This window comes from Lingula anatina, chromosome 6 (genome assembly GCF_051362555.1).
Source record: "Lingula anatina isolate TDL-2025a chromosome 6, LinAna3.0, whole genome shotgun sequence".
In the NCBI taxonomy this organism is placed as follows: domain Eukaryota; kingdom Metazoa; phylum Brachiopoda; class Lingulata; order Lingulida; family Lingulidae; genus Lingula; species Lingula anatina.
Window position 1 is genome coordinate 20568818 of NC_141772.1, and position 15708 is coordinate 20584525.

The window sequence follows — 15708 nt, forward strand, 5'->3', positions numbered from 1 at the left end:
TCAATGTCTAGTGTAATATGTAAGCTGGGACAAGACATAAATAGCTTGATGACGAACAAAATATTATAAAACCTCCCTTGTGTTCTTCAGTTTCATTTCCGGAAATTCAGTTTGCAGGTCAAGGTCATTTATTTTTACCCATTCACAAACTTCTGCAAGATGTTGAAAAGGCTACGAAACATCACCAAAAGAGATGCAGATAAGGTAATATTTTGAGTAAAAGAAGATCCGTATATATTTCCAGCCTGTCTTAGTGTTTGAAAACATTCAAAGAGAATATATATATACCACGGTTTTAGGTTGAAAAATAAAGCTAGTGTGACTGCCGTAAGTCGCCTTTTGCCTACCGGTTGTAAAATTGTGTACTTGAAGTAGTAGGCGTGACGCATAAATACCTAGAGAATAGTTGTTGTATGGGGAACGAAGATAATGAATAAGTATAATATCTGACTAAAAGTGGACGTCAGTGAGAATTGGTTGTCTTCTTATTTTGTAGATCATTTGGTTATTTGCAGTTTTTATTCTTGTAAAAAATATTTAATGTTATTATTGTTTTTTTTTTTTGCTTCATAACATTAATACTTGTGAACTTGTGTGGACAGTTCAATGTCACTCAATGTCACATGCCTTTTGAATGCATAATTAGTACATTAAGGTAAATGCTTAAAGAAACTGGTAGAGGAAGTGAGAGCTATTCCAGTCCTTGAAATCACTTAGTATTAGCCCACCAACTATATGGAAAATATCCATTTTTGCCACCTTGCTTTGATTCAGTAAGCAAGTACACTCTGTGCCAAAACTTTTAAGCCCACTTGTCCTTCCAGCCACAAGTGTCTGAAAAAAACAGTATGTTGTTAATAACAAAATGGAGTTACAAAATTTTACAGACTTCAGTTTCACTGACAGTTGGCATGCTGTTACTGCAAAGGTTCAGACTGCAATAAGTAGTTATTCTACTGTATACTGAGTATATTCATAGCATGAACTGATAGAACTAGTGTTAATGAAGGAAATTTTGACAATAATTACAGGAAGATGAGCCCCCACCCTCACCACAGCGTCCCCAGCAGGGGGCAGCACCACAGTCACCACATCGAGAGACTGGGGATCACAATAAAGAGGTAAAACATAAATGAATCGATCTATGAATGAAACAGTAGTTTATTGATATAACCACAGTATTTTATAGGTTATAATAATCACTTGTTGATTTATATGTTAGTGCCAGAAATTTATGTTAATTTTTTTATACTTGTATAATCAACATGATTTATGTCAATATATTGCAACTTAAGTCTATATAATTGTTAGATGTACAATAAAGCAGTTTATCTTGATGGTATAGTTGAGACTTTTTTGTTTGTTTGTTTTATCCCATTTTCTATTAGAACACTTGGTCCTTAAAATGTAAGGGTTATTTCCAGTATTTAAAAAAATGAACAATAAGTAAAAATTAAGTTAATAAAATAAGCAGATCATTCATGTTGTGTGTAATTGATTGAAAACTTAGGTCAAAGTAATGCAAGTTTTTTAACATAGTTGTAGTGCTTTTTTATTGAACATTTATAATTCAAAGGAGGAAGTTACATGAAAAATAAAGGGTGAAAGGAAAAGCATGTCTAAGTATATCTTGTACATTTGGATGAATTAGCTTTAGATACTGCCCTTAGTCAGTCAAAGTAAAAGCATTGATTCTGGTATATTTTCCCCATATCAGGGTTTCTTGTGTCCTATGTGTATGAATGAGATGTCATCTGCCGAGGCTCTACAGAGCCATTTTGACCTTGTCCATAACCAAGAGCAAGCCAAGGTTTGTCATTGTGGTGACCCTTTTTCTAGTAGAGTGGGTTGGACTAGTACTAGGACTGTTGTTTGCCATTGATACAATGTATAACCCATATAAGCTAATCACCACTTTAATACCAGGCCCGTAGCCAGCAATTTCAAAGGGGGGGTTCTTTTTCCGAAAAAGTGGACCTTTTACCATATAATTCCCATGTACCTAGGTCAAATTTTACCCAGAGTAGACCTTTTTCCAGCAAAAAGGGGGGTTCTTTCGAACCCCCCGAACCCCCCGAACCCCCCTGGCTACGGGCCTGAATACTAACATGGATGTCTTGGAATCTAATGCGTTGCCCTGACAGTTTTACTCTTTTCCAGTTTTTTAGCATGGAGATATTACATGTATACTGGTACAAACTGCCTGATGTGGTTTATAGATTGCTTCTATCATGCTTTAGTGTATAGGCTGATATTTCAATTTTTGGATTTATTTATTTATTTATTAAATATCAAATTATTGATAATTTTTCATTTATTTATTTTTGTAATGTGACATTTTTGTAAATAAAATATTGTTCTTAGAATATCATGTTCACAGAAATGCATTTTGCATATTATTGCTTGGTGAAGAAGAAAAATAATGTGCTTACTGGTGGAGGGGGGCTGTGGTTTGGACCCCATTCCCAGAGATTAGATCGATCCAAACTAGACTGACCTAACTCCCTGGGCGTTCACGCTAAATAGCTGTCAGCCGAGCGGGCACAAAAGTTAATTACCCCCTTACAGCTTGTAGTAGGCGGGACGGACATTTAAGCCAGATTATCTGACAGTAATCTAGTGAGACTCCCCACGGGGATAGATCGATCTAAATGTCTGGGAATACGCCCTTAGATTGGTTATTGCCCAGAAAATGTGGCCATTTTCCTGTGTTTTGTACTCATAGTTCTAGTCCTTCTTGGTTTGATATTTTTCTACACTTATTTCATGCATGATAGTTTGGAAAGCTCTGTAGTTTGATTTTTGTAGAAATAGGAATATGATTTGTAATCTCCTTTCAGTATATTATAATGTGTTTTTGATGTTTAGAAATAGACATATATATGTCCGTTTTAGTCCTTACTGGTTATAGTATGAAGAAAGTTAATCTGTTTGTTTGGGGTGCTGTAGAACAATTATATTAATCTACACTACTAGTACTTAGATTGGTAACCATTATAACTGGGATTCAGTTTTACAAAAAAAAAAAAAAAAAAATTCAGTTTTAAAAGACTGAAATATAGTACTAACTTTTACATCAAAAACGTTTGGTCTACTTCTAGCTAGGATAAATATGTAGCACAAATCTTCAAGTTGGTGAATTAAGGGAGTAATTATTTTTTACAGATTTGTTATTACATGCTGCATGCTGTGAATGTAATTTTTTATATACTTACTGTTGTTGTGCACATACTGCCATTGATGTGGTTATATAATCTGATTTAAACCAGTATTCAAAATAGACATCCAATTTTATACTTTTTTTCACACAAAAGAAACAATAGTGTGGTGAATCCAGCAACTATCTGTTACTAGTAAATTTAAACTGGAATTCTGTACATAGCACGTGTCATGAACATGTTTACTAGTAATTGACATGATAATACTCCAGTTGATACTTGATGAATAACCTTGAGACAATGTGTTTGGTTTTAGGGTTTCCTGTGCCCCATTTGTATGCAGTCATTCCACACAGCCGAGGCACTGCAGCGGCATTTTGATGATGCACATGATGAGAATAAGGTTTGTATGGAAGATCTGGGATTTGCTTAAAGTTCTCATCTAAATGAAAAAATGTTCTGCAGTACCAATCTTTATATTTTAATCTTATTGTTTGCTTTCTCTTAATTGAGATGTTGATACTTCAGATAAGATGATATTGTCTAATAAAAGTCAATATGAGAAGATTTTGTGGATACACTATTTGTCTATTTTATTTTATATGTCTTAAAAAAAAAACTTGATTGATATTTTAAAAACAGAGAGTAAAAGGGCATGTTACTCGAATAAACACAACAAATGCAATGGCAAAACAGCTGCAAAATTACCAAACTGTTGACATTTATCAGTGACAACTGTTCTAACTTTTCAATCAGGGTTTTATCTGCCCCATGTGTAAGACAGGGTTCCAGTCAGCTGAAGGTTTACAGTCTCATTATGAGAAGGAACACGATGGCCTTGCTGAAAACAGGTACATGTAAGTTATAATTGTAATTTACAAAAAAAAAAAAAAAAAAAATTATGGCACACACAAAATAGGTGAAGGTGCTAACAGGTGGTTGTTTCCCATGTACTACTCTTGTATATATATAATCCAGCAAAATTGCCACTTTCTTGTGCACAGACAAAGAGTAGTGTCTGTACATATTGCCAGTGCCTGCAACTCTGGGGTAGCGCTAGCAAATTCTTTTCACCTAGCCAAATCACCACTTTTTTGTCAATTTGTTATCCATTTGATTATAATTTGACTAAAATAAGTCAAATCAAGCCCTTTTTGTTTAGCCAATTTATGTCAGTTTTAGCATTTGGCTAAATTGGCGAGTGTTACCGCTACCCCACCAACTGTTTGTTTGCTGGAGTTGGAGCCATTCACATATCTTATACCCAGTTACTGAGAACCAGTGTAGCACATGTGCAGAGGTTTTGGTTTTACCAAAGATGGCACGATTCAAGTCAGATGCACTACATATATTTCTGTCATGTTAAAACTTATCAGTAGTATCAAATAGCTTTGGGATATATGGCTGACAGAGTTTGGATATGGTGAAGTGATTTATTTGCTTGTAATATGAGTTGCATGCCAGTATAGTTTACCTCAAGTTGTTAAAATTTTATTTGAATTTCTGTTCTCTGTCTCTCTCATTCTTACTTAAAAATCAATTAAGAAGCAAAGTGGTGTTCTGACAATTAGAACAGATAAGGTCAACATAGAAAAGCATTGCAATAACTGGAACAGACTTGTGATACAAGTACTGTGATAACATTACTATAATGGAAAATGTCAACATGAGCAAGTGTAGTCATAACTTGAGACAGAAAAGGTCAGCATGGACAAGAATTGTGAGAACTTGACAATGATGAAGTCAACATGGACAAGAATTATGATAACTTGACGATGATAAGGTCAGCATTGTAAGCAGATATTGGACAAGTATTATGATAATTTGACAATGATAAAGTCAACGTAGACAAGTATTGTTATAGCTTGAGAATGATAAGGTCAGCATGGACATGTACTGTTATAGCTTGCATTATATTTAAATGTCTCTTTTTTTTTCAGAGCTGGGGATGTGTTGGCTCTAAGGCAAGAGCTAGATGACTTGAGAAAGTCTTTGAAGGTAAAAACATGTACTCAAACAAACATTACTGTTTATTCTTTAATAATAGGAGGTTAATCGGATTAATCAACCACCAGAAAATGACAGAGCCACTCATTGGATCATAGTTATAAAAATGCACTGGTATTGAGATGTTAAAGTAAAAAAAAAAGTGTCTCTGTCAGTGTTGCACTAAAGGAACACCAAAAGAAATGTTTATTCATGATATGGTATAAATCTTTCTAGGAAGAAAGATGGTATGCAGTTGAACTGAAGAAAGAAAACGAGAGGTTACAGAGTGGAAGATCACCAACTAAAGGATCCATGGTAATAATAATAACAATGACATTTATTGGTCTGTTTCAAAAAATCTGAACATGCTTTGCAAAAAAAAATAAGATATAAGAAAAATATAAGACATACTGAGACAAAAAAAAAAAGGAAGGAGTTGATAATTGACCATAAAGAATATCAGAAGTAATAATGAATTGATAAGGTTTTTGAACATGCCCCCCCCCCAAAAAAAAGTTATAATTATTATCATGATTATTTATTTTTGTATTTTAAACAGAATGTTTGTTTGTTTATTTATTTATTATAATAACAAAGTAAAATTATTATTTTTACTATATTTTTAACTGTGTTACATTAGGACAGTGTTGAAATGGATATGATGAAGCAACAGCTGAAGGCTTCAGAAGAGAGCAGAACACTGTGTAAGTATTTGTTATATTTGTTATGTGGAATGACCATTTTACTGCCATGAGTTCTGTGTTGTTACTAGTGTAGTAAATGTGTATAGTTTGTAACAGGTATGAGATTTTTCTGACTACTGGCGGTTTCTGACTTTTTGGGAGCCAAAAATATCATTGGCCTAGGCAACCCCCTGGATCCCATGCCATATTTTCTGATTTTTTCAGTAAATGGTAGCCTCATCCTTCCTGATTCCAGTGACACATTAGGTGTCATTTGTCCTGGTGTGATAGATTGTAGCAAATCTTAGAAAACTGGATTAGTTTCTGTTGATTATTATGAGCATACTTGCGAGGAATGCATTCGCAAAAAAATAATAACCCATGATTTTTTTTAAGCAGGGACCAAAAATGATGATGGAGGTATGCAATTTTTTGTAGTATTTTCACCCTGTTGGCTACAATAAAATTGGAATCTGATGAAAATTTACTCCAGAGCATAAATGCTTACATACCAATTGTATCTTGTTAGCAACCCACCAGCTTGTGTGTATGTGTACAAGTATTTTTGTTGATGTCTATGGCTGTACTATTCCTTATCCATGGCACCTTCCTGGTCTTTTGGGATGGGGAGGGGTTGCAGGGGAGAAAAAGCAAACAAACAAAAAACAAAACAAAAAAGTTTTTATTGGAATTTTGAAGGTAATTGGGAAGAAGATTTTTGTTGAACGTTTAGAAAAAGGTAATACCAATGAGGGTTGTGATTTGTGGACGTGAAAAAGTTTTTTTTACCCATTCCTAATGAAAGGCATACCATGTGAGTAAAAACCTTTATATTATAGCAGCAATAATAATAATATGAAGAAGATATATATTTTCATGGAAATTTCAGCAATCCCCCCTACATTGTTAAGGTGTACCCATGTAAATGCCATTAATTTCAACATTGTAAGCTGATATTGTCTCTCACCAACCTTGACTTAAGATTTTTTTCATTTTTCTGTAAACAATTTGACAGCTTGACTATTAATATATTCTATCTGTATTTAATGAGTTATCTTTTTGTTAGCAAATAGAAAATTAATAAAGAGTAATGTATTTTTATGGAAATTTCCACTCTTGTTGTGATTCTTTCCTTCCTTTGAAGTGTCTGTGGAGGTGAACAATATGCAAAAAGAGCTGAATGAAGCTGCACAAAAACTGAAAGATCACAGTGAGGAAAAGAAGATGATAGAACAGAAGGCTGCAAAGCTGGTAACCAGATCAGTTTCTTTACTTCAACAAAATCTTATCATAAAATTTCAGTATGATTTATCAAAAACTTAAAAGGAAATTATTTTCAGCAATTTATAGTGTATAATATTTAAAGTTATGATCAATGCAAATTATTACAAAGTGTTTAGAATTCGTAATATTACTTTGATGTGATTTTATACAAACTATGACAAGCGTATGTATTAGGTGAATTGAAGATGAAAAATTGAACTCAGTTAATATGTACTAGACTGTTCCCAGAGAAGAATTTCATCAGCTGTGTTAAGTTATAAGAATGATGTATGGTGACAATGGGGGGGGGGGGGGGGGGCAAGTACACCTCCCGAGTAGAGGCTATTCACCTGGATAGCCTCATTCCCTTTAGAAGATGTCCTGATAGACATCGAAATATTGGAGGTAAAACCTATCTCAATATTAGCTGTTGACTGAAGAAAAATTCACATCATTCTTAGACTGTTCCCAATAATTATTTCCCAGGCAGGGGATATGGTATTATACAAGGCCAGGGCAGATGAAGCAGAGGGACAGAAGACTGCTTTGGAAGATCACATTTTAACTCTCAAGGTTCTCCTTTTAGATGAATTGATATCAATAAAAATTCTAAGATAATAATTTTTTTCTTGTATTTTAAACATTTTCTTTTCATATTGTTGAAGTAATAAAATTTTAAGTGATTAAAATGATTTTAAAAAATGATAAGAAAATTTCATATAAATTCATTGAAGGCAATATTAAGTGAAATTAAGTATTAAGAGTAAAATGTCTGCAAGTTATTCCTTGTTTTATTAATTTTGTTGCTTTGCATAACAGAAAAGATGGAAGAATACAGTTCAGTAAAGCTTTAAGAGGTTATTATCTTAATTTTTTTGGCATTAGCTTGTGAGTGAATTATATTCAGTATTGTTGATTTATTTCATAATTTCATTTCAGAGTCAACTTAATGACAAGACTGTGTATGCCCAGAGTTTAGAGACTTCACTTGCTCAAAGGTAATAATAAATTTGAAATTTAAATTATTACGATAATATAGTCTTTGTAATTAATTGTGAGGTAAATGTTGCTGTCTCAGAGATATTTACAAAATGATACAAATGATACAAAAAAGGCTGTTCAGGACACAAGAATCCAGTAGGTCATAGAAAACAGAAATATTTTGTCCAGTAACTGGACAAATAAATGAAATTTTTTTAGCCTGCCTTCAACTTTACAGGCATTTAGTGTTACTAAACTGTTATAATAATAATAATAATAATAATAATAATAATAATAATAACTGAAAGATGTGCTGTCGTACCTTCTTCTGGGCAGGACAGAGACCACCCCTCGCTGCTCACAGACTGAATAGACTGTGGTGACTGCCTCTGTGTATAACCTGTGGAGGGTTCAGTAAAGTCATCCTCAGACTCCTGAGGCTTGCTAGTAGGGAGTAAAACAAAACTGAACCTATTTGTGAATGTGCTTTTTAACAAAGTGCTGTTTAATTCATCTTCTCTATCTGTATATTTGCCAGCTTTGCTGTCTATTAAATTCATCTTGTGTGTCAGGCCTGGTGCTGATGATGTTATGGTGCTGAAGCAAGAGTTGGTGCAGACACACACCATGATGGACCAGCTGGCACAGGAGAAAGAGGCAGAGAAGGAAAAGATGGAGAAGGACTATGAAGAGTTAAAGACTAGATATCAAGAGTAAGCTTGTTTTGTTTTTTTACTGGCAGCTTGAAGTTTCCACTTTCAATTTATAAATTTAATGAAGATACAGTGTATCAAGAACAAGCATGATTCATGATAGTAGCAACTACTAGATTTCAATGTTAATGTTTCATCTATTTAAAATAAGTTCTGCTTAGTAAAATTTTGACAAAAATGTGTGCCTAATTGAGCATTTTTCTGCCTTATGCAGTAGATAGGATATATGTTTATTTAAAACTATGGTGAAAAAAGTATACAATAATTTTCATAGATACTAATTTAGTTTAGTTAATTTAAGTCATGGTTGATGGTTTCAGATGATCACTATCAGAAAAACTCCATATTTATAATATTGCTTGACATCTGGTAAGTAGTATTTTATTGATGAAAAATGAAACAGAAATTAACAAATACAAAAAAATAAAAGTGATGGCTAATGAATTGACATTGAATTATTTTTTTTTCGTTAGGAGTGAGCAATTGACCAGGGAGCTGAGGGAAGAACTGGCTAGGGCTCCTAAACTGGAGGAGTTACAAAGGTAAAGAAATAATTATTATTATTAATTTTATTAATTTATTATTATTGACAAAGACACAATTAAGAATATATATATATATATAGTATCATAGTAAATAAAACTATGTGAATATCTTTTCTTCACCAAATGGCAATGCGTCTCTTGCGTGTTGTGTCCATGTCCAGTGTTTTCTATCCCTAGACTCCAGGCATCTGCTGCAGACTCCAGCTCTGGCTCTCAGAAACTCCTGGAGTCCTTGCAGAAAAAGCAAGAAGAGGCAGCAATGTTACAGGGACAGTTGGAACAGGTAAATACATCTGTAATGTCACATTGGTAATGGATAGAATATACTTTATTTTCAGAACCAATTTTTGTGGGAATTAGTTGATTGTAACTTAGTTTAACCTAGTTTCATTTAAACATAAAGCATTTTATTAATATTGCAATGCTCATAACATTTTATGTACATTTTTTGTGCAACTCTCATAATTAAATATAATTCTAATCATATTATTATTATTATTAATTAAGTAGTTGAATTAACTTAACTTGTTCTTTTCATATTTGCAGCTTCAACAGGAAAAACTGCAACTTGACCAGACTCTGCAGGAAAAATGTTCAGAAATTGGAAAACTGAACAAAGAATTAGAAACCAGGGGAAACAGTCTTCACCAGGACATAGCAACTCTAAAGGAGCAGCTGAAGGAAAGGGACCAGGCCATCCAACAAAAGGACTCAAATATCAAAACTTTAAAGGAAGACATTGGTGCTAAGGAGACATTATGCAATGAATTGCAGGAAGAAATTTTAGAGAAGGAAAAGTCACGAGAAGAAGTCAGAGAGCAGATGAGAGAAAAGCAACTGGTTTACCAACAGCTTGAGCAAAAGTTTACAGAGATTGAACAAAAAACACACGACATGCAGCAGACTTTGAATGAAAAGGATAGTTACTTGCAAGAGATGCAGCAGATTATCTCTGAAAAGGAAGATAGCTGTCAGCAGTTTCAGCAGCTTTTGCAGTCCAGTCAAGAAAATTGTGAGCAGCTTCAGAAACAGTTGGGAGAGTTGGAACAGAGGAATGCACAATTGCTAACAAGTGTTGAGGAAAAGGAGCAGAGCCTCAAGGAAATTCAGGAAGATATGATGAAGGTTTGTGTGAACCAAGTTTTTTTTTTTTTTTTTTTTTTTTTTTTTTGTGATGGATGTAACGTAGCTTTCAGTAATATAAAATGTACTTTAATATGATTATATTCATAATGCATCTTTTACATAGTCACAAATGCTAGCAATAAATTAGTCAATATATAAATGAATATATAAAAATGTAAGCAATAAACAAAAAGAGAAAACTCTATGAAAATAGAATATAACAATAGAAAAAGAGGGAAACTTACCATGGCGAGTTACTAAACCTCTATTAGAACAAGATGTAATATTTTACTTTATGAGATGCAAAGTATTTAAATGTATTTTTGCATTTTTTCTAAGACCTAAAACATATATTTTGTGTCATTTCAGACCAAGGCAGCTATGGCAGAGAAGGAAACTCATCTAGCATCTTTAACTCAACAACTCGGGGACACCAAGCAATCCTCACAAGGGCAGCTACACGAGAGAGAACAGCAGTACACTGCTCTGAAACTGGAGCTGGACAAGGTAGGGCATACTAGGGAAACACAAATTATCAATTAGACCCCCCAAAGCCGTCCAGATACTTTTACCAAAAATACATCCAAGAACTTGAAAAAATCCCTAGAAAAGCAATAAACAAATGGCACACAGATATTGGGGAAATTTTAGACGAAGAGAAATGGCATTTGATATTTAGATCGGTTTTTACTGAGATAGATGACACAAAATTACAAACATTACAATTTAGAATTAATCATAGAATTTTCAGCACAAATTCGTACTTAATGAAAATAAAGAAAAAAGAATCTCAGCTGTGCGAGTTTTGTAATATTGCCAAAGAGACAATATATCATGTATTTTGGGAATGTCCATACGTACAAAATATCTGGACCTGCCTTATTAATGCTTTAAGGGAAAGTATGAAGATGAATATAGAGAGGCATCCCAAAGTGTTCTTATTTGGTCTTGTACAACAATTCAAGATAGAAGGCCTGTATTTACTTACATTGATAACTAAGAAATACATAAGCATATGCAGGTCCAGATCCGACCCCCCCACTTGGGTAGGGTTAATACAATATATGTCAGATGCTATGGAAATATTACCAGGTTCTCATTATACATGTATCCTCAAGCGAAACGAACTAACATACAACAGATTTGGCTAAATATTGATAAGATATTAGCGGAATAACAAAACAAAACTGTTTATAATATGTATTTTTATTTCTTGCTCAAAATAAGATCAGTATTTCAGTGACTGAGCATCTGTATTATAAGTATTTGTGTGCACAACAGTGTGCGTGCGCCTTCGGATGTGTGAGGCTGTATGAGAAAAAATGTGTGTACAAATGTGCATATACACTATATTACATTAAGACACACAATCTATTATATCTCTAGTTCTTATAGTGATGCACAGTATCACCTTGCTTCGTTGACGTATTGTTCAGTTTATAATGTACTTTGTAATGTACTGAAGAATTTTGTATATTGTATTATACGTTCTACAATATTAAAATAATATTTCAGTGACTGTGCACCCATAAAAGTGTATATATTGTATTAAGTTAAAACTGTATTGATGTAGTGTATTGTTTTGTATTTGTACTGAAATGTGTTTTCTGATTCTGTGATGTATTGCATGTTCTCGTATGTTTGTCTTCTTTGTAATGTGCTGTATTGTGTTTGTATATGTTTAATAAAAAAAAAAAAAACTTCAAAAAAAAAAAAAAAAAAACTTATCAATTAGACCCCATTCCCACAGATTTTAGATCGATCTATCCCCACGGGGAGTCTCACTAGATTACTGTCGGCTTAGCCGGCTCAAATGTCTATCCCACCTACTAAAAGCTGTAAGGGGGTAATTAACTGGCGTGCACTCGTCTGAATGCAAATTTAGAGTGAACCCCCAGGGAGTTAGGTCGGTCCGGATGGATCGATCTAAATCTCTGGGAATGCATTCTTAAACCATTATATAATAGCAAAATTTTAGTTTTGCTGTAATTTTTAGTACCATTCCATTAACGGAGAACGATATGCATGCCTTCATTTTATTTGCATTTTTGTATTACTGGTTATTTTATAGTAATTTATTTATTTTTAAATTAATATTATATTTCAGACTGTAAACCAAGTTAAGGTCCATAAAGCCAGTATTGAGGATCTGACAAAGCAGCTAAATGATGTGCACATAAGACACCAGGAAGAGGTATACACTTGTCGAAGGATTAAGAGTCACTGGAAGATAATTTTGAAATTAAATTGAAAAATATGTTGTAATGAGTTCAGTTAAACCCCGTTGCATTATTTGTATTATTTTATTCATTTCTGCCTTTCTCCCTATTATTACATAACCATGCAGTTTAAGTTGCCCAGTGTAATTTTCCTGGTTTCCAATTGATCATTTTAGTCCTCCAGAGCCGAGGAGTTCAAAGTTCTGCTGAGAGAGAAGTCCGGGGAATTGGAGAATGAAATAAGAAGTAGAGAAGCAAGGTAGTTATCAGTGAAAGAGAAAACAAAACTAGTAGACTATTTGATAGCTAAGTGTTATACTTTGCATTAGATTGTAAAATATGCTTATAGCTTATGAAAGAAATAAATACTAGCTACTAGTATAGTGAACATTATCTTGAAATATGCTTTGACTATACCTTGATATTTTAATTAAAATTTGAGATTTTGGCTCTCTCAAAAGAAAGAAAAAATATTCTTCTTCTCCAGGATTCATTTGGAATTTCCATAATCTTTTATAAGTACTAGTTTTGAGAAAGTGCTTTATATTTTGTGATGTATGTTTTGTATAATAATTATAATATTATTATATGCTGTAGAAAAAGAAGGATTGGAACCATAAAGGTTATTACTTTACCTTACAGTTATGTCTTATCATGGTTGTTATTATATTGCCTCATTCTACATGTTCTTTGTTTCATTGGTGAACTTGCCTTTTTTCTATTCTTTTTTCTATTCAACTCAGGGATTCCAAAATCAAAGAGCTGGAAGGCATCATGTCCTCACTCAGGGAAACCATAGACCGCATGGAGGCGGAGAAGACGGACCTTATAGCAAAGGTGATATTTTTGTAGTGGTAGGACAAAGAATTTTGGGATAAACATGTAAATGTGCTGCATAAAAATTGCCCAATGTCACAACATTAGGAGCTGATCTCAAAGATATTGGACTACAAGGTCAACATAAAGCTTTTGTTATCTTTTTTTACCAGAATTTATATTTTGTTGATTTTAGTGACTTTTTCTCCTATTTATAGATAGAAGCTGGAGAGGGAGTGGCCACTGCCATCAACCAACTTAAACAGGAAAATGTGAGTATCATGATTGAAAATATCAGCAGGCCCGTAGCCAGCAATTTTAGAGGGGGGGTTTCGTTATCTGAAAAAGTGGACCTTTTACCATAAAATCCTCAAGTACATAGATCAAATTGTACCCAGAGTGGACCTTTTCCCAGCAAAAAGGGTGGTTCTTTCGAACCCCCCGAAGCCCCCCTGGCTATGGGCCTGATCAGAAAGTTTGTGCAGCTGTGAGTTTTAATGAGTCAGACTGTGTGAAGTCTACTGCACTTACAATTCCAGGAATCAGTGTCATTTTTCAGTAATTTTCCTACTTGTTTTTTAGGCAACTCTCCATGAACAACTGACTAAAGCAAAGAGGACCTTGGAAACTCAGGGTGAGGAGAGCCAGAAGAAGGAAGAGACCCTGTTCAAGCAGCTCCAAGAAGTAAAATCACAGCTGGCAGATGTCCAGGAAAAGTGCACCAAATCTGAGGCAGGCCTGACTGAGAAAGGGGAGAAACTGGCATCTGCGCAACAAAGGATTACCGAGCTGGAGACTGAGATAAAGAGCAAGGTTGGTTTTATTTAGTTTGCTGTCAATTTTGAGGTAATTTTGTAATTTTATCTCCTGATTTTTTTTTATTTCAGGTTGAAAACAGTTCTTGAAAACATATTGTTCATTTGCTCATTCTTTTCTTGGGTTATTCGTTACTTTGACAAATGTGTATTGGTTCATGCGTTAAAATACCCACTCATCCATTCATATAATTCTTTAACTGTGCAGCATGAAGTGTTACTGGCCACAGAAGCAGCTAAGAGCAGCCAGAGAGCTGACCTGGAGAACCACATCAAGACCACACAGGCAGCACTGGAGGAGAAAACTCAGGAGCTGAACACCATCAAACAGCAGCTAGAACAGGTATTTGGGACTCAGTTTGGAAGTATTATCTAGAGCAAGCAGATAGAGCTTAAAGTGTTTTTTGAGCTATATGATATGAATTAATTCAAAAATGATTTATGTTCTGTATGAAGTAAGTTTAATACAAAAAATAACATGTAAACAATATAGTTTCCGGTGACTGATTTTCTTTAAAACTTGTATTGCTTGATTTCAGACAAACTTCCCAGAAACTTAAAATATATTATGTGCACCTTTTTAACCTGTGTGTAAATTTTTCTTCACTGTGCGTCAGGTGACAGGTGAATTGAACTCCCGTGGTGACCAGTGCAGACAGCTGGATGTCACCTTAAAGGAAGCCAAAACCAAGTGCAATGATCTGGAGCAGAAATGTGTGGCAGCACAGGCAGATATTGCCAGCAAGGTGATGACATACTCAGGGATGAGATTATTTTCAACAATCGGCATATTTCTGACTTTTTGGGAGCCAAAAATATCACTGGCCTATTTTAAAATGCCATATTTTCCATATTTTGGAACAAATTGCTACAGTGACTGTTAGTAACTTACCATGGCTGATTGCAAAATTGTTAAAAATTGTTAAAACAGTGTGACAATATGGACAACTATTAGTTTTGCTATAGTGATCTATATACTGACAACCTGTTAAACTATGGAGCACTTCAAGATCCTAGTCTTCAACTAAGGACAAAAACAAAGAGTTATTAAAATTGTATGAGCCCCAGATTTAAGTTTAAGTAATGTAATCACTTCTTTCCCTTCTGAAGAACTGTCTTTACGGAAAATTTCATAAACATTTGTTCAGAGCTTTTTGAGATGTCTTGTCCATGAACAAACAATCACTGGTGAAAACAAAATCTTTAATTTATTGCCATTTTAATATGGTAATTTTAAAGGCTATAAATTGAACTTGTAGGTAACTGCTTTGGAAAAACTTCAAGGTGAAAAAGCAGACCTAGAGAAGAAATTAAAAACTGCTAAAAGTGATGGAAGAGAGAAAGAGAACTCTCTCTCAAAGGTATAATTATAGTTTATGTGATGTCTGGGATGTAATTTTT

General features: G+C 33.9%; 1 protein-coding gene across 3 annotated transcripts in view; it reads left to right on the forward strand.

The window, feature by feature from the left end:
- Positions 1-38: 38 nt before the first annotated feature.
- LOC106179935 (uncharacterized) overlaps positions 39-15708 on the forward strand; it is a 30495-nt gene continuing 14825 nt past the window's right edge. The window contains exons 1-24 of one of the 3 annotated variants that reach the window (XM_087015024.1): positions 39-204; positions 1032-1121; positions 1718-1810; positions 3475-3561; positions 3915-4015; positions 5099-5156; positions 5382-5462; positions 5788-5851; positions 6975-7081; positions 7580-7666; positions 8033-8091; positions 8647-8787; positions 9261-9329; positions 9510-9615; positions 9879-10457; positions 10827-10964; positions 12565-12651; positions 12853-12935; positions 13420-13513; positions 13711-13764; positions 14075-14305; positions 14516-14650; positions 14925-15053; positions 15567-15668. In XM_087015024.1, coding sequence (XP_086871150.1) covers positions 160-204; positions 1032-1121; positions 1718-1810; positions 3475-3561; positions 3915-4015; positions 5099-5156; positions 5382-5462; positions 5788-5851; positions 6975-7081; positions 7580-7666; positions 8033-8091; positions 8647-8787; positions 9261-9329; positions 9510-9615; positions 9879-10457; positions 10827-10964; positions 12565-12651; positions 12853-12935; positions 13420-13513; positions 13711-13764; positions 14075-14305; positions 14516-14650; positions 14925-15053; positions 15567-15668 — 2820 coding nt within the window. In that variant the 5' untranslated portion in view covers positions 39-159. The remainder of the gene's footprint in view (positions 205-1031; positions 1122-1717; positions 1811-3474; positions 3562-3914; positions 4016-5098; positions 5157-5381; positions 5463-5787; positions 5852-6974; positions 7082-7579; positions 7667-8032; positions 8092-8646; positions 8788-9260; positions 9330-9509; positions 9616-9878; positions 10458-10826; positions 10965-12564; positions 12652-12852; positions 12936-13419; positions 13514-13710; positions 13765-14074; positions 14306-14515; positions 14651-14924; positions 15054-15566; positions 15669-15708) is intronic. The other 2 variants (XM_087015025.1, XM_087015026.1) reach the window with 2 other exon arrangements.